General features: G+C 38.7%; 1 protein-coding gene across 9 annotated transcripts in view; it reads right to left on the reverse strand.

Annotated features, from left to right (window-relative positions):
- LOC102228431 (NLR family CARD domain-containing protein 3-like) overlaps positions 1-19,366 on the reverse strand; it is a 971,185-nt gene that overhangs the window by 857,098 nt on the left and 94,721 nt on the right. For 2 of the 9 annotated variants that reach the window (XM_023329351.1, XM_023329345.1), the window contains exons 1-4: positions 6,294-6,343; positions 2,358-2,496; positions 1,319-1,438; positions 875-1,014 (exon numbers count right to left, since the gene is read on the reverse strand). The exons of 5 other annotated variants lie outside the window; for them this stretch is intronic. In XM_023329351.1, the coding sequence (XP_023185119.1) occupies positions 875-1,014; positions 1,319-1,438; positions 2,358-2,485 (388 nt within the window). In that variant the 5' untranslated portion in view covers positions 2,486-2,496; positions 6,294-6,343. Of the gene's footprint in view, positions 1-874; positions 1,015-1,318; positions 1,439-2,357; positions 2,497-6,293; positions 6,344-12,769; positions 12,902-13,420; positions 13,574-14,109; positions 14,284-15,272; positions 15,453-19,366 lie in introns of those variants that run through there. 2 more of the 9 variants (XM_023329350.1, XM_023329354.1) reach the window with 2 other exon arrangements.

Raw genomic sequence — 19,366 nt, forward strand, 5'->3', positions numbered from 1 at the left:
TTTTACTCCAGACCGCCATGATGAACTGAACTGAACTCAGAAAGGAACAAATCAGTTCATTAAGTGATTTGATTCAGTTCATTCACTGAACTGACCACTAACCCTGTAAAAATACAGAAAAAGCTTAGCAGTAATGTTGGTTTGTCATCCAGTTTGCATCTGACGTGAGGAGCTCTTATGTCGCCCCCCACAACAATCTGACCTGGGCAGTTGCCCGTATCAGAAGCTGCCACTGCCCTGGACTGATCAGGTGATGCCTCTACTGGTACCAGTTCACAAAGTCCAGTATCCACTGGGACAGGTTGAGAACCTCAAACTAATTTAACATAAATTAACTTAAATAAAAGTTACTGAATGTCAGAGCCTGTTGGTCAGGCGGCCAGCTGTTTGTCTGATGGACTCCATCTTAAACTGATGAGGACTCACTCTGACGCAGAGCCTCATGTGCCTCAAACTGTCTGAATAAATGTGTTTATATGAACATTAATCTGGAATAACTGAGCAGGACAGACTGACTTTCTAGGATCAAGATTAACCTGAATTAGAGACGACTTCATGTCTGCAGATTGGGAATGTCTGAACCTTGAATTCATTACATTCCTCTTAACATTGTGATGTGGTAGAACCAAGATAAAGTAAGTTGTAAGCCTCATCATATTGATTCTATAAAGTGTTTGTTGTATTTAGAGATGATAATATGGGTCATCAACACATATATTCCATTTACACCAGCTGGAAAAACTCAGATTTAGCTGAAAAAGATCACAAAAAGACTTTTCAAATCTTGAATTTCCACATTTCAACTATAAAAAACACGAGTCTGGTTCAACAAAGATGATAGGAGGAAACTCTGATTGGAGGTGTTCAGTTTCACCTGGAGCACAGCTGCTCCTCTCTATGCATCCAGGAAGATCTTTCTTCCATCCATCCCTCCATCGTTCATCACTTCTTATCTTTGCAGGGTCATGGAGGGACTGGTGTTCAGCAGTAATCAGGCGAGAGCTGGGGTTCACCCTGGACAAGTAAAGACATTTATTCATCAGTGAAATATTTCACTATCAACAGGCTGGCGCTGAAGATGTTCATGAAGATCCACCACAAACTAGAGACCAGAAACTGGGTCAGAACCTCAGAACACAGTTTTTCCTCCCCGGTTGGTTCTGGTAACTCAAATCCCAGATAAGGTCACTATTAAACTAAAATGGTTTAAATTATATATATATATTTTATCTCTGCATCAGATTCTAATCAGAATCAAAGTTAAACCCTGGTTGGTCTCTGCAGAGTCACATCCACCAGATAGAAACTGGTTTCTTACTCTGGTTCTGATGGTCCAGGTTCAGCACTGAATTCTGGAGGTTTTCTTTTGTACACATCACTCCTCATGGACGGACAGCTGGATCCTGGAGGTTCTGCTCTCCATCTGTGGTTCTGCCCTCTGAAACACAAACATGTTGTTATTCAGATCATCAATCAGTGAGAAACTCTGAGATAAAAACCAGAGAAGAAGATCTGAACACAAACTGCTGCAGAAAAGCAGAAGGTTTAAAGCTCCAGAGTGAAACATTCAGACTGATCTGCTGGGTCAAACTCCACATTTTCTTCAGAACTGGTTCTACTGGTCTGGGTCACATGGGTCAAAGCAGAACCTGCAGGACAACAGGCTCATATCCCAGTTTGATGGAGCTGATCAGATCATATTTCTAGGAATTATTCCACAAAGTTCTTCTATAATGTCACAATATCCATTAATAGAACTACAAAGCCCAGAATGCACTACACAGTATCACATTGCTGCCATCTAGTGGCAGAAGGTGGAGATCAGAGGATCAGGTCCATCATATCAGAACCAAAAATGTTTAGCTAGTAGGAGGAGCTGATGTGGGTCATTAAAGACCAGAACCCAAGAACCGACCAGGAAGCAGAACCAGGAGACCAGCCCAGTCCTCTACAGCTGCTTTGACCTTTGACTTTTCTTTTCGGAGCTGCTGAAACTCAGTGGCTGTGGCCCGGTCATCAGCCTACCTGGATAAACTGGGTCCAGTGTTCCCAGTATATAAAACTGGACCCAGTGTTCCCAGTACTTAAACTGGATCTAGTGTTATCAGGATATAATATCTGAATTGTTGCTCTTCACATTATTTTTTTGTTTTCATCCATCATTGATTCACTCAGACCTTCTTTCAAACTCTATTGATTTACTGACCAACATCCTTCATGTCTATTCAGCTTTAATGTAAAATATTTTTTAAAAATCAAGTTACATTTTTATTTCTAACTTGAAGATCAACCAGTTAGTATCAGATCTATTATATTTCTGTAGATTCACATGCACAAGTTAGAAACTGGATCCTTACTCTGAGTCTGATGGTCCAGGTTCGGTACTGAAGACTGGAGGATGATCTTTGGACCGGTCACTCCTCATGGACGGACAGATGGATCCTGGAGGTTCTGCTCTGTCTTTTTTCAGATCCAGATCTTCCATCTTCTGAACTCCTGGTGAGAGAAATCAGAACCAGTCAGTCCCAGTGATCCAGGTCCAGTAACTGTCCTGTGAAGCAGAAAGCTGGTTCCCATCATAGATTCAGAGGATAAGAGGAACCTGATTCCAGCACAACTTCAGAGATTTCTGAGAATTAAACACCTTTTAAAGTCAGATGGGTTTTGTCTTAATAAATCTGGAATTTTGACATCAAACTTCTTGGTCTTTCAATCAGCAACAAAGAGCTTCTGCCAAAAACAAAACAAGAAAACATGAACCAGCAGAAAACACCAAGTACTTCACTGGTTCCAGTCTGACTAAAGAACAGGGATTTCTCTGTGTCAACAGGTAACTTCTCATTGAAATGACAGTGGGGTACCACAAGGTTCAATTCTGGGGCCCCTCCTATCCTTAACCCTTTCATGCATGAATTATGATCCTTTGTGTCAGAATTTTTTTTCCATTTTCTAAAATTTTTTTCTTAAGGCATAAAAAAGGTAGGAAATTTTTTTTGTAAAAATAATTTTTTTATTTTTTTTTATTTTTATGTGATCAATTGTAATTTTGTCCAAATACAAAGTTGTTATTTGAAAAATACATCAGTAGTATTGTTCCTTAGGGGTTATCTGATGTCACAATATTTTTTTTACTTGCAAGAGTCATCTACAGTAGAAGGAGGGACCGGGTCGGTTCTCATGCTTTTTTGTCTGTCGGCCATATCGTATTTAACAAAAATAATTTCTTGCATTTGCAGCTGATGGCCAGTAGTTGATGGTATATTTTATGATGCATTAGTGTCCACTTCAGTGGTCTGTGTGCATTTATAACATAAAAATCCACAGGAAGCACAAGAAAATGGCTTTTAGATAGCTGTCCACTGTAGTGACCACTATGCATGAAAGGTCCTGCTTGGTCAGGTTATAACAAAATAATCAGATTATTTACCTAGACTAAATAACACATAGCTCTACATTATGATGTCACCAGGTGACTCTGAACCATCCAATCACTGAACACATCCTTAGAATAGATAAATATCTGGATTTACCAAAACCTTCTGCAGCTGAACACAAACAAAACTGAAGTTATGTTTGAACCTACAAACATAGGTTTGAATGCACAGCTTCAGTTATTACAGTTGGAAACTGGAGATACCAAGATTTTCTGACCTTCTCAGTCAAATAAAGACAGTTACAAAGTCGGCCTTCTATCACCTGAAGAACATTTCCAGGATTAAAGGACTAATTTCTCAGCCAGATCTAGGAAAACTCACCCATGTGTTTATCTTTAGTTGCATTGATTACAGCAACATGTCTGCCTAAACAAATAAATCAGAATGCTGCTGCTGGCGTTCTGACTAAAACCAGAAAGATAGATCACATCACCCAGTTCTAAACTCCTTCCATTGAGAGAATAGACTTTAAAATACTGTTGTTAGTTTATAAATTACTGAACGGCTTAAAGATCTGCTGGTGTTGTATCAACCTTCCAGACTTCTCAGGTCTTCTGGTTCTGGTTCTGCTCTGCATCCTCAGAACCAGAACCAAACACAGAGAAGCAGCATTCAGCTTCTATGCACCACAAATCTGGAACAAACTTCCAGAAAACAGCAGAACAGCTGAAATCAAGACTAAAAACCATTAGCCTGTTTAGAGTTGCCTTTGAAACATAATAACTAGAAAATAAAGTAACTCTTTTCTGGATTACAACTTTTTATAACTTTTCTTTATTTTTCCTCTATAATGTAATGTTGCTTTTTTGTTTATTATGTAAAACTTTAAACTGCCCAGTTGCTGTAATGTCTTATGCTAATAAACTTCTGCAGCTCCTTTAATCCAAACATCTGGATCAGAACACTGACTTCTCCCTCATTATCAGATTATTATTGACTTTTTATTTCTGCTCTGTCCTGTTCCTGATCACTGACCTCCATCTTGTGTTTTCAGTCAGTCTGGGAGGAACAGGGAGTGGTGACTGAGCTCAGAGCTACAGAATCAGTACCAACAGGTCCATCCAGATTCCAGCAGACAGAACAAACATTAACCTTCCTGCTCGTCTGTCTCAGCCACTAAACATTTCTGGTATTTTTTATTTACCTGATCAACTTCCTCCAGAAAACGTTTGCTGTGAATCTGCAGCATAAAATGAACTGATTGAACTGATTCAACGACATTCATGTTTGTTTTCCTCCTGCTTTGTTTGGTGGAATCAGAAAGTTTGCTGGAAACACAATCCAACATGGCCAGACATCGTTCTAGAACGGGGAAATTAAAACCTGTTAAACTATAACTTGTTGGTTATTGTTTACTGCCACAATGTTTTCTGAGGTTTTGACTAATAAACGAGTTTTCTAGAGATAATTCAACATTAAAAAGAGCAACAAGATCCTCCATGATGCTGGGTTCAGAAATCAGATAAATCCACTGTTTCTAAAAACCTAAATACTCAAAATTTGGACATTTAGTTGATTTCAAAACTCTACAAATATTAAATAAAGCAAAACAAAGTTTACTACTGGAAAACATTCAGTGAAAGAGAAGGAGAGACAACTTAAGAGGAAAATGAATCTAAGAAACAATTATCTGGAGCTGAAATGAAACAAATGTTTGTTAGAAAGTGTGGAGCAGATTTATGGAAATGAAAGCCTGAACTGAATTACATCAATTTAAAATAATCTAAAACTCAATACATTTAAACAATATGCTGTCTCATAACATGTACACCTAAATATATTGTAACAGAATAAATTATTTTTAGCATAATTCAATGTATTTTGCACAAATTATTTGTAAGAAAGGAAAGTTTTACTACAGCCTGCTCCCTCTGAGCAACTTTTCTTTCTTCTTTATTCATTCATGTGTGTGTGTGTGTGTGTGTGTGTGTGTGGGTGTGTGTGTGTGTGTGTGTGTATACTGTATATAAAGAGAGAGAGAGAGGTGGGTAGTAACTACTTACAGTTACTCTGTTACTTGAGTTACTTTTTAAAAATAGCATTTCAGGAGTATTTTTATGATGCTGTACTTTGTACTTTTATCTAGAAGTATCTGATGTTGAAGTAATGCGACTCTTGAGAATAATTTCTGGCTGATCTGCCCTCCTTTGCCCTTCATTTCATTTCTCCAGTATGAAAACAACCAGAAACACTGACCGAGCTCAGAGCTTCAGAACCAGGACCAACGGGTCGGTCCAGATTCCAGCAACAGAACAAATGTTTACCTGCTGCTCTAAAGGGGCGGGGCTTAAACAACTGGTTCTGAACTGCAGTCCTGATGAGAAAGTTGCAGACATGAATCATAATCAGAGACCCACTGGTGTCCCAGTCTGTTACTGGGAGAGTGTACTGCAGGAATGCTCTAATGATGCCTCTTGTGATGTCATCAGAGGCTCGTTATGAAACAACTGAACAGAAATACGGAGCAGGACGTGTTGCTCTGCAGGAGACAAACTAGAATTTATTCAGAAAGCTGAGCCAGAATCTACAATTTCATCCTGGAAACCAGTTTTTAATGATTCAGCTCAATTCTTCCTCTAAAACCAGATGTGAGTCTCTGAGGTCAGAGGTTTCTGGCATCAGGAGGAAGAGCAGCAGAACCAGTAAAGATACTGGAACCAGTTCAACTCAGCAACAGGAAACTGCAGCTTTAAAAAAGTTTGTTGGTTCTGATCAGCAGGAAACCAGAACCCGACCAGAACCACAGCTCCATGAAGCCAGCAGCTTGGTTCTGAAGGAGAACCGGGCCGAGTTCTGGTTCTGGTTCCTCCACAGAGAGAAAACCCAGAGAGAGGAAAACAAGAAGAAGTGAAAACTCACCTGATCCAGACTCTGCTCTGCTGCTAAATGGAGTCTGAACTGGTTAGTCCTGATCCTGATCCATACCTGAGGCTCCGCCCCCTTCCAGGTAACTTTAAGCATCTTGAAGCACCTTAGGCTCCTCCCCCTTTCAGGTGACAACAAACACCTTTACTTTCATGTTTTCCTTTGCATCAACATTGAGTTGAGCTGTAAAACTTTAGGTCAGATTTGAACTTTTTCAGGTTTTTCTCAGTTTTCTGCTCATTTCCAACCAACATTTTATTGCAGGAAATCATTTCAGGAAGGAACCAGAAGATTCAGGAGTCTGGGAGATGAGACTGTAACCGACCTGAACACTGAGGCCCCAGAGCGCCCCCTGCAGGATCTGCTGCATCATCACCGTTTCCAGCAGCAAATCAATCATCTGTTGGTCCAGACAGAAAAGCTGAAGCTGTCAGTGAAGCAGATCTGAAGCTGAGCAGCAGAAACCCAGAAGAACTGGAAGCATCAGCAGGAGATGAACTGGACCTCTAGGATCACTGATGCTGCAGCTGAGGAAGAGGAGGACGATGAAGGTGAAGCTGCCATCCTCACACTTCCTGTTTATCAACCCAAGAAAGCAGAAAACCTGCAGAAAATCAGCTGAAGAAGAACCATGAGGAGCTGGAGGCGTCCTGCGCCCTCTAGTGGCTGATTGAACTACTGCACTGGGAGAACTGGACCTTGATGCTACTGCAGCTCAGCGGCTGGTTTCTCTCTGAATGGACCAATCAGAACCAAACAGGAAGTAGATTCAGCTCTGAGACAACTATTTACAACTACATACTTACACATATGTACAACATTTTAGTGTTTCTAAACACTTTTATTTAGAGAACATAAAAAACTATCAGCAGTTTTCAGAGGAAAGTTTTAAAACATTAAAACTTAACCTTTGAAATCAAACCATATAATTGTTTACTAAAATATGTCTTCATTGCTCCTGTAACAATAAAACTTAATAAATATCTTGTGTTTTTATTAGACCTTTATATCAGTGTTTTCAGAGTCCAGGTGTAATTTATTAGAGAAACTCAACATCTGCTTTATTATAAATACATTTTCTTTCTAGTTTGCTTTTTAAAAAACACTTAAATAAAAAACGTAAAAACTGTGACATCTAACATTTTATTTCTTGACTGTCTGGTTGTCGATTCTCAGTTGGAGAAAAAACAAAACAAAACAAAAAATATATCATTGACAAATATTTAACATTTTCTATTGTAAATTTCTACAAATAAAATGTTTTCATCTGCCCTTGTGATGGACAGGCCATACAACATTATTATTATATGAGTCCCCTGAGTCTTTCTCATTTGGGCCATCAAAGAATTTCTAGGAGACAAAATGAAACATTTGAGTTTATTTGACTCCAGAACTTCAACCTCGAGGTAAAGAAAACAAAGGAGTCAGTTAATTAAACCGATAACATCCATTAGAACAATGAGGCAAATCCTTTGTTTTGTGCCTTTGTTACAAGCTCTCATCCATGCTGTTACATTCATTACTTGGTTGGTGTTTTTGTACATTCATGGACAGAAATATGTGGTTTTTCTGTAGTTCAGTGGGACTTTGATCAGGGGATTGTTGGACAAGGTGTTGAAACCTGGAGATAAAATAGTCTAAAGTAGGTTTGATTCATTTTTCATCAGGATGTTTTAAGAGGTTATGAAGAGCTTTAAAAACCCAACCTACTGCAGAGATGAGATATTATCCCACTTTCTCAGTCAGGAGAACATCTGATTGGCTGGTCAGTGTCCTGCTGGTTCTCTCTTATCTCTACCTGCTGTAGAAATGAACTGATTCATCTAATTCATCTAGGAGGGGTGGAAGTGTGTCATTAAAGAGAGAAATAGGAAAAAACGTCTTTTTATGATGTAATAGTTAACAATACAGGGTTTATAATTACCTGACTGATGTGAAAATGCATATTTCACCAAATGCTAAATAATAAATAATAGCACTTCAAATTGGACCCATATGGTCAGGATAACAATCGGGCCCCAGATGGTATTTACCACAGATTAAGAAACTGACTGTGGGTTTAATGTAGAACAACTCAAATTACATTTATTTGGCCTGAAATATCAGTTCTGCATTCTGGTTTAAACAGCAAAATATTCTTAGAAAAACATGGAGCAGGTTTGTTTCGACTTTAAAAATAAATTTGTTGCATAATTTGGAATATTTCTTCCTACAGTAATCACTGTGTGTGAAGTATCTGGTGTTGGATCATGAAAAACGTCAGTCTCTCCAGAACCAGGAGACTCTTTGTGTCTTGAAAGCCTCTCATTGGTCAGGAAAGGTCCAGAGAGCCGAGAGACACGGAGGGACTCGGAGCAGCAACACTTACCTCTGTTAACAAGTCAACAAGTTATTTCCATCCTGCGGCTCAAAATGGACGCTGTTCTGAAGGAGACCAAAGTTGGTTTCAATTTCTTTTTTCACAGAAAGTCACACTTGTGTTTTCTTCAGCGTCTAGAATCAAAGTTTAATTCATCTGAATAAATATTAACAGTTCAATTTGAGTTTACAGAATGAAACAAAACTAGAATAAAGATAGAAAACTTTAACTATTTCTGTTTTGCTGTTAGTGATTTGAAGCTGAGCAGCTTTTTTCATGGATTCAGCAGAAAACCAGCAGAACAAACTATTTTTATTTTTGATGGTGGATTATGAGCGCTCACTGCCCTCTGGTGGTTAACTATCGTAACTACAGGTATTCCTATTCATGTTGACTCAAACAGATCATTTGTTTAACTTAATTTGTTCTCATTTCATTTTTATCAGTTCAAATAAAATCAACTTAAATTAATGTTGTTAAAGAGCCACTACAGGGTTAATAAATGGAAAAGAAAATTAAACTTACTTCAGAAAAATCATCTCAAAAAGATAAACTGTCGGTAAATATGAGAATCAAAGCCTGAAAAATATAAACAATGAAAATGTGCTTGTGATAAAATCCAACCCGCTGAGATCAGAGCATTGAGCAGGATGAAAATATCTAATGGAGAAAAATTAAATATAAAAAGTTAAAGCTTAACTTATAACTAGTTAATATTACTTAGTTAATTGTATGACTGAATTAATCTGTGAATAAATTTATTAAACATAAAATAATATTATGTTGATGCTGTTAATTTAATTTAAATACTTTTATCTGTTTGACATGACTATCTAGGAATAGGAAAATTATATAGTGGTGGTTGAAAACCTCAGCAGTTTAATTTGGTGCTTTTGAATAAACATTTCAGGGAGGAAAAAGAAAAACTAAAACATTATTTAATATGAAAGCTAACCGAAAATATTAACTCGTTTCTGTAGCTCTTAATGTGAAAGTACCTACCGGAAGTGAATATGGTGTGTAAATTCTCTAGCTTATTAGAGAAGCTGTAGTTACCATCTGAGTCCACTAGAGGGCAATAACCGCCCTGCTCTGAGAGAAGTTCAGTTTGCTTCTTCTGCATCAATCTTCTGAATGTTTCCAGGATAATTTAATCGATCATAAATATTCTCCTAACTTCTAACCGCAAAATCAGCGTCTAAGCCAGAGTTGTAGAGCTTCGTTTCAGCTCTGATGGAGCCAAAGCTCCTCTGAAGCTGCTGCCAGAGTCTGTTAGCATCGCTAGCTCCGTTAAGAGTCTCTGCGGCTGTTTTCAACTCCGTGGAGCTGCTTCTAGTTCATACTGACCGATAAAACACTGATTGTATGTTAAAGTAGGCAGAAGAGTTAATATTAACATTAAATTATTCATTTTAATAATATTTATAATGAGTGATATAAACGTGATCAACTTAGAAGTCAGAAACCAGCTGCAGCTCTACAAACTCACCTCTAGATTCAGAACGGGATATTTCCGCCCTCTGGTGGCCATAGTGGGAACTACAGTCCTGATAATGCTGCATTATTTACATTTAATATCCACTTCTCCACTTTATATAGAGAAAAACTAACAATCTTCCTCAGTTATATCCACTGTTTCCCGAGTCAAATATGATTTTGAAATATTTTAAACCACTGTTCGATGTTATATTTCTAATAAAGAGTTTTAAATCTTAAAAGATAGCTGCTGTGTTAAACTCTTTACAGAACCTTTTGTGACTCTTATTTAACGGTACTAACATATGCTGACTTGATAAAAGTGAAAATTAAAACAAAGATAAAAAATACCTCCGGCTGAAAAATGTACTTGAAGAATGTCTGTAGTTCCGACAGTTCACCACCAGAGGGCAGTAAGAACTCACTCAACCATCATAAAACTGATCAACTTTATACTTTTCAAGAAACAGTTTCTAATAACTATATTGACTTAATTCTGTAGACAGTAATCTGCAGAATTAAGTCAGGATTCGTACTTTATGTTATTAGAACTGGAGAATCTTTATTAAAATAATTCAAAACGCAAAGTAAATAACAGCTACTTAGAAATAGTAACGGCAGGTGGAAATGTAGTTACCTAAAAAAAAAAAACTGAAATTTTATTCAGTTAAAATTCTTACAAAAATATTAACTGTGGGTAATTTTGAGAATCAAAGAATGGAAAACCTACAAACATTACGAAAAACATATTTATTAGTGATAAAAGTCAACCAGCTGAGATTTGAGCAGAATAAAACCATCTAAAGGGAAAAAATAAATAAATATTTTTAAAATTAAAAACTAAATGAAGCTTTTAAAAATATTTGAGCACTGTAGTAAACAGAAGATTATTTAATTTTTTGGGTTTGTTTATAACAAGTTACTCACTCTGTACTGCCCTCCTGTGGTGACACACTGTAACTACACACTAAAATCATTCGGAGGAGCTTAATGATAAAATTGAATAATGATAAAACTTTGATCGATTATTAGTGACCTGAAGAACAGGCGCTGCTGTCCAGCATCAGAGTTTAGATCCGCAGCTGCTGATAATCAGCTTGTATGTAAAACAAGCTGCTCCTGGAGCCTGTTAGCATCGTTAGCATCGTTAGCTCCGCTCAGAGTCTCTGCGGCTGTTTTCAACTCTGTGGAGCTGCTTCTAGTTCACACTGACAGAGAAAACATTGACATGAACCCAGGAGAAGAATCTGCCTTCATTTATCTCACTGGGAACCAGTTATCCCGCTGGTTTGAAGCTGGAAACCAGTTAGCTTCCGCGCTAAACAATCGCATCATTCCCAGCAGCGAGTCCTTTTTATTTATTTTTATTGGTAACCATGACTACCACTAACCAGTATGGATTGCGGACCTGAGCAGTGTGTTCAGTCCCTCTGGTGGCGAAACTTGGTAATTACAACTACAATAAAGTTAGAAAAATTACAAATACGTTTCCTGTGCGGTCTTTCAAAATAAAACACCGGGAAGTAAAATAACTACTGTTATAGTTTGAAGCAGCTTAACTAAGAAACTTGGAGGAAAAACAATATCGATTAATTAAATGATTGTCATGTATTTTATTTAAGCAACTTAAGTCTAAATAATGCAAAAATAAGCTGCTGCCTTAAATTAGAAGCTTAAAAATTCTCATATAAACTGAAATGCATGTTTCTGATTTTATTAAGAGAAACTGTCAAACAAAAGATACAAGCTTAAAATATATATATTTACTTTTCATTGTTAATCTGAATACAATAAGCTAAACATCATGGAGGATTAAAATAAAGATGTAGTTACTATATTTGTACAAAGTCTACTGCATAAAACCCCCCCACCAAAAACATTATGAAAAACTTTATTAGCTCATCATTAAACACCTAGGAACTCACGTTACATTAAAATAAATATGAAAATAATAATATGAACCAATCACCACATTATCCTACAAATTCTGAATAAATCAGCACAACCACAGTAAAGAGCCCTGATGTGACATATTGAGTCTCCATTCACCCCAATGTTCTCTAGATTAACTGGAAAACTGAACTGTAAAAAGTACACCAAAAATAATATTAAAGTACTGAGAATCAATGACTATGATGCAAAACTTAATTATTTCAATATTTTTAGAATGACTATAAAATGTATTTATTTTTTTCTGATAAAACGATGAATGTTCCTGAAAACTGCTCCAAGTGCTTCTGTGGGACATCCAGTTCTAAACTGGTTAAACTGGTTTCTGTGATGGAAGCTGAAGTTTCTCTGCAGTTTCCAGTAAAGCATCTTTTTATCTGTGGAGCTTTGAGGAACATTTTCATGTCAGCAGAAGGAAGAAGCAGCAGAGAAAAGAGGTTTGAAGTGTCTTTCATGGCTTCAAAGCTGAACTGAAAATGATTCCCATGTTTCCATTCTCAGACCATTTCTGGTTCCAGGATGAAAATGAATCAGAGAGAAAAAAGATCAACTTTCCAGTTGAATCCAGTTCAGATCAAAACTCCATGAAGCCTCTAAATGGAGCCCAGTTTGAATTGGATCTTTATTGATCCAAAGAGACAAACAATATCAGACACTAAATGACAGACATGAGAAAATAAACGGGAGGAAAATCTTGGAGGTCAGAGGTCATCATCATGATCCAGTCAGAGGCTCTTTAGACTCAAACTGCAGCAGCTTCAACCTCTGAGGATCAGCAGGACACTAAGACCATTCTCTACTTTACTGAGATCAGAACCTGCAGAGAGAAGAAGGAAGGAGAGAGCAGATCAGTGAGTGTTTCCAGCCTCTCTCCAGCAGCAGTCAGTGACGCAGCACATCCACTAGATGGTTTCCAGGCTGCAGTCAGACTGATCTCAGAGCTGTGACCAAGATGAACCTGATCAGTTGTTTCCTGTTGAATTGAGAGAACAAACAGATCTGAGATCAGATCTGCTGCTGCCACAGTTTGATGGATGAGGACCACTGTCTCTAGACATGTTGGACGGCTGGACGCTGGAGTCCAGCTGGACTTCCTGGAGACATGGACACAGCAACAACACTTATCTTCACACCAACACAAACACAGGAGCACAGCAAGCTGCTGCTCCTCTGATTGGCTGATTGCTGTCTCTGTGTCCAATCAGGAAGCCTGAACCATTCTCCTCCCACTGAGAAGCTGCAGCTTTACTGGGAACACTGGATCTTTGCTTTGATGCTAATTGGGTTTAGTTCAATATGCTGAGAGCAGCTGGACTCACTACAAACATTTACTTACATTAAAGTCTTTACAAAACGCTTCAGCTGCTGAACATTTGAATCCTCCAGGTTGTTGTATCTCAGGTCCAGATCTGTCAGACGGGTCGGGTTGGACTTCAGAGTTGAGGCCAAATAATCACAGCTGGTCTTTGACAAACTGCAGCTCATCAATCTGAATAAAGAATAAAAGATGTGAGCTGAAGCCAACAGGATGCAGGTTAACCAGTCCAACAGAACCAGTTAAAGATTCTCATCAATATTAATGCCAACAAGCTGCTGCTTCAATAAAGACCTGCTGACTTCAGAACCAGAACCAGAACCAGAACCTGGTACTGGGTCATGTTGTGTTGGAGGATTTTAGTCAGTAAAATCATTCCAGGTTCTGATCAAAGTGTTGAAGCATCAATCATTGATTATTGATTAGTTCCTGTCAGATTCCAGGAATTCACTTTTCTAGACTGGGTTGAATGACCTTTGACCTGCTTCACATGAGGGGGATTTCTACACACTGGGGGTCCGAATGCTGTCCTGTTCTGACCTCAGATCAGCAGGTCCAACTCAGTTACACAGAGGGACTAAATTAAACTCTGGATCCAAGTCCAGGAACAAACTCAGAAAATATTTATTAGAACAGAAGAAATTAATTTGATTTATAATCAATTATATATAATTATTCACAGAAATATCAATAATTATATAATTACATACATCAATGTCTCCAGTCTGCAGCCTTCAGTCTGTAGAAAACCACAGAGCTCCTTCACTCCAGAACCTTCCAGGTTGGTTCCGATCAGGTCCAGTCTTGTCAGATGGGTCGGTTTGGACTTCAGAGCTGAGAACAGAGAAGTCCAGCTGGTCTCTGACAAACTGCAGAGATTCAATCTGAATAAAGAATAAAAGATGTGAGCTGAAGCCAACAGGATGCAGGTTAAAACTGAAACATGAACAAATAAATAATAAAAATGTAGAAAATTAATTTCCCTGAATGTAAAAGAAACATGATGAACTGATTCTAACATCTGATCCAGTCAAACTGGTTTAAAGAGTCCAAACCAGCAGAACCAGAACATTTGATCCAAAAAGAAACTCAAAGATTTTCTATCAGCCTGGATGAGTTGAGCTATTTCTGCTGGTTCCTGATCATCAGCTGGAGACCCGACTTGGTAACTGGATCAGAACCACTCAGTTTCTTCATTAATGGCCTTGGGTTCTTATTAAAGCTGCTGAAAGCCAATGGAGGCCATTATTTCCTAAGGAGACGTGACCTGATGAAGCATCATCACAGAGACGAGGCTCCAACCGACTGACAGCTGTCAGACTGAAGAGGACGGTTCCTCTCTGACCCGGCCCAACAGAACCACAGCTTCAGGACAAAGCTGAGGAACCTGCTGCTGCTGCAAACCTCACTTTCATTCATTTCATCTAGATTTGCTTTTCTACAATCAGTCATTTCTTAGATTTGGTCATTAATGATGATTTGAACTTGTCAGTGTTTGTGGCTCGACTCTGGAGGAACAACATTTCATTCTGGATGTAAAGATGAGAATCAGAAATGAGAAATAAAACAATCTGAATCTTTACCAAACCAAACTGAAACATCTCCATCATTAATTTACATCATTTGAATTATTTTACTCATTTTGTTCATCAGTAAAAAACATTTTAAAGTGAAAAACTGAAAAACAAAGTTCAATAATCTCAAAGTCTGATATAAGAAAAAAAATAATATATAAGGTAAAAAGTTTTAGAGATTTTATTCTGACATTTAAACAGGTTGTTATGAAATAAAATATATTAGAATAAAAGCATTAATTAAACTAATGTTTAAAGTATAAATGAATGATTTTATTGTATAAATAAAGAAAACAAACCTCAGATTCTTCACTTTACTGACTGAACTCTCCAGGATCTCAACCAGAGGCTTCAGATCAGAGTCTCCACCTCCATTTATGAAGATCTGATTTATTTCCAGTTCAGTCAGATCTGGGTTGGACTTCAGAGCCGAGGCCAAAACTTCACATTCATAATTTTCGAGCCAACAGCCACCAAGTCTGTGATTAGAGAAGAAATAAATTCAGTTCTAATGAAATCAATCTGGATCATAAACAGACTAAAATATGATAACAGTGATGTCATCATCTGATCAACATCTGATCTTCAATTTACTGAGTTTGACCCCACAGAGAATCTGTGCAGTTCCTGGTTAAAGTCCAGGTTCTGGTTCTGGTTCTGGTCCAGGCTTCATGTCCTCAGACCTTCAGCTGCAGTCAGATGTTGAAGATCTTCTATCATCTGTGAAGGAAAGTTCAGTTTTCTCTGCAGCATCTGATGGAGCTGCAGCATCAGAGCCTCAAAGGAGCTGAAGCAGCTGATGAAGAGGCTGACTGAGCTGATGAAGGAAACTACTGGAGATGATGGAGAGGAGGAGGAACTGCTCACAGCTCGGACTTGGACTAGACCATTTGGCTCAGAGGAACAAAGGTTTGGATGTTAGAAGAAACTGTTGCTAAACTCTTAAAGAGCTGAAGACCAAAACAGAGCGTTTGGGTCCAGCAGCATTTTTCATGGTGAAGCAGTGAAAGTTCTCCAGTAACTAGAAGAGGCTGGGATGTCTAAAGAGTTGAAGCTCATGTCTCTCCAGGTCTTCATGGCTAACAGCTTCAACAAAAGCTGCAGATGAAGAGTTGATGAGGAAAATGGTTCCAGCTCTGGAAGCAGAGTTCTCAGAGCTTTGGGAGGATCTGACAGAAACTAGGACTTTTTCTGGAGCCAGACAACAATCACCACATTTTGCTCTCATTTACAAACTCAGAGGAAACTAGTGGGAGGACGAATAGGTGAGGATGATGAGGAAATGAGGAAGATCAACACTGTTCACAAAGTTTCTTATTAATGCAATGGTTTATTTTAATGGTTCAAATTTTCATTAAACCTAAAAAATTATTTTATAAAAACAGTCAGAGATCCTAAAATATTAATTATGGAGTAGCGGCTCAATGAGTGAAGAGAAGTTTAAAGTTTAAAAAGTCTCTCTGGCTGATTGGATCTTAGAGAAAATAGATTTTTTTCTAGAGTTCAGGGTTTTCTAATCATTTCAACCTGAAAACTGATAAAAATTAAATATTTTTAAAATGATCAAAATGTCTAAAACCAAAAGCTGCAGCTGTCCTGGATGAGCTGAATGTTTAGATGGTTGAATGGCTGAAATAGTCCAGAGGATGAAGGAAGAAGTTAAAGACCAAAAACATCCAGAAGCAACTTGAAGAAGAAGAAGAAACAGGAGGACAATAGAGCTGAATCAGCATTCACGCAATGAAAACATCTGGACTCACCGAGCCTTTCTGCAGTTCCTCACAGCTGGAACCAGTCTCAGTCGTCCATCTGATGATGTGTTGTACTTCTCCAGGTCCAACTCATCCAGAACCTCTGACATCTGCAGCATGAAGGCCAGAGCTGAACAGTCAGTCTCTGAGAGCTTCTTCCCTGAATCCAGCAGCCGTTGGATCTCCTGATAAAATGAGACGTCGTTCATCTCCACCAGACAGTAGAAGATGTTGATTCTTCTGCCAGTAGAGATTCTTTTAGTGTTCATCTCCTTCAGGTTGGTGATGATTCTCTGGATGGTTCCTGGACTGTTCTCTGTCTGACCCAGCAGATCTTCTAAGAGTCTCTGGTTGGACTCCACAGTGAGACCATGAAGGAAGCGGGCAAACAGGTCCAGGTGGCCATTTTTACTGCTGAGGGATTTCTCCATGACTTTCTTCATGAACTCATCTAGAGATGTTTCTCTGTATTTTTCTCCCAGAAACGTCTTGATCACCTCTGACTTCCTGCTGGTGAAACAGTGGAGCATGTAGACTGCAGCCAGAAACTCCTGGATGCTCAGATGAACAAAGCAGTAAACTGGTTTCTGGAAGATCACACTCTCTCTTTTGAAGATCTCTGTACAAACTCCTGAATACACCGAGGCCTCTGTGACATCCAGACCACACTGCTCCAGGTCTTCTTGGTAAAACATGATGTTTCCTTTCTCTAGATGTTCAAATGCCAGCCTCCCCAGTTTCAGAAGAACTTCCCTGTCAGCCTCCATCAGCTCCTGTGACCTTGTCTCATGTCCTCCATGGTACTTGTTCTTCTTCCTCTTTGTCTGGACCAGCAGGAAGTGTGAGTACATGTCAGTCATGGTTTTGGGCAGCTCTCCTCTCTGCTCTGAGGTCAACATGTTCTCCAGAACTGTAGCAGTGATCCAGCAGAAGACTGGGATTCCACACATGATGTGGAGGCTCCTGCAGGTCTTGATGTGGGAGATGATTCTGATGGACAGCTTTTCATCACTGAACCTCTTCCTGAAGTATTCCTCCTTCTGGGCGTCGGTGAAGCCTCGTACTTCTGTTGCCCTGGTAACACATGAAGGAGGGATCTGATTGGCTGCTGCAGGTCGGGAAGTTATCCAGATGAGAGCCGAGGGAAGCAGGTTCCCCTTGATGAGGTTTGTCAGCAGAACGTTGACTGATGATTTCTGGGTGACGTCAGAAACCAGCTGACTGTTGTTGAAGTCCAGTGAAAATCTGCTTTCATCCAGACCGTCAAAGATGAAGAGAAGTTTGCATTTAACCAGCTGCTCTGCTGGGAGCTTCTGGAGTGTTGGATGGAAAACATGGAGCAGCGTGAGAAGACTGTGCTGCTCATCTCTGATCAAGTTCAGCTCCCGGAACGAAAACAGAACCACCACACTGACATCTTGGTTCTCCAGTCCCTCAGTCCAGTCCAGAGTGAACTTCTGCACTGAGAAGGTTTTTCCAACACCAGCAACGCCATTGGTCAGAACCACTCTGATAACTCCATGTTGATCAGGGAAGGCTTTAAAGATGTCGTGGCATCTGATTGCAGAAACATGGAGGTTCTGAAACTTGGAAGCTCTTTCTAGCTGCTTCACCTCATGCTGGGTGTTAACCTCGTCACTCTGTCCCTCTGTGATGTAGAGATCAGTGTAGATCCTGTTGAGGAGGGTTCTACTTCCTGTTTCATCACTTCCCTCAGTCACACATTCACATCTACTCCTCAGACTGATCTTATGTTCCTCTAGAACCTCCTGCAGACCAACATCTGCTGAAACACAGAAGACAACTGTAGTAAAAAACATGACTCAGTGATAAAGTTGGAACAAAACCATCAGGGTCATTGGAAGCAGGAGTTTTCAGTAACATCAACTCTTCTTATCATTGTCCTTATAGAAACAGAAAAATGTTTCCTCCCTGCATTTTCCAGCCTTTATGAAAGAAATCTGGATAAAAAGCTCTAATCTGCCAAAGAAATGACTCATTGCATCAGTAATGTTCACATTTAAAATGACTTTTCTCAGTCAGAGACTGGATTGGATTCTTTAAAGAACAATTACAGACTGGAAATTGTTGGGCCAACAGATAGTTAGGATTATTACATTTTGCATTTATAATGTAAATATATACAATGCAGTTAAAAACAGTTTTTAACTGTTACATTGTCAGAGTAAATAAAAGTTTCTGTCTCTCTGACATTCCTTCCCTCTTTCTGTTAAATCAGTTTTAAAGCAGGTTGATTTTCACCTTTTTGTCTTCATGCATCAAAATCATCACCAGCTTTAAGAAAATGTTGAGTTTTATTTTATTTATCACAAAAGGCTGAAAACAGAGCCACTTCCAATCAAACCCATAGGTTGTTGGGTTGAACATGTAACACTGATGATGTGATTACAGTTACTGGAATATATTGGAGAAAACAGTGGGACCAGAACTAGATTCAGGTAATGAGAGCAGTGATAGGCTGGGATGTATTAATAACCGCAGACCAGAGAAAACATTTAGACTGCTGGTTTATTATTTGGTAAAGAATAAAGCAAAATAAACACTTGACAAAGTTCAGCAACATAAAAAACATAAAACCATTTGATTGTTTTCTTTTAGTTTTTTCAGCTATAAATCCCTCA

The sequence above is a fragment of the Xiphophorus maculatus genome, chromosome 24, assembly GCF_002775205.1.
Source record: "Xiphophorus maculatus strain JP 163 A chromosome 24, X_maculatus-5.0-male, whole genome shotgun sequence".
In the NCBI taxonomy this organism is placed as follows: Eukaryota; Metazoa; Chordata; class Actinopteri; order Cyprinodontiformes; family Poeciliidae; genus Xiphophorus; species Xiphophorus maculatus.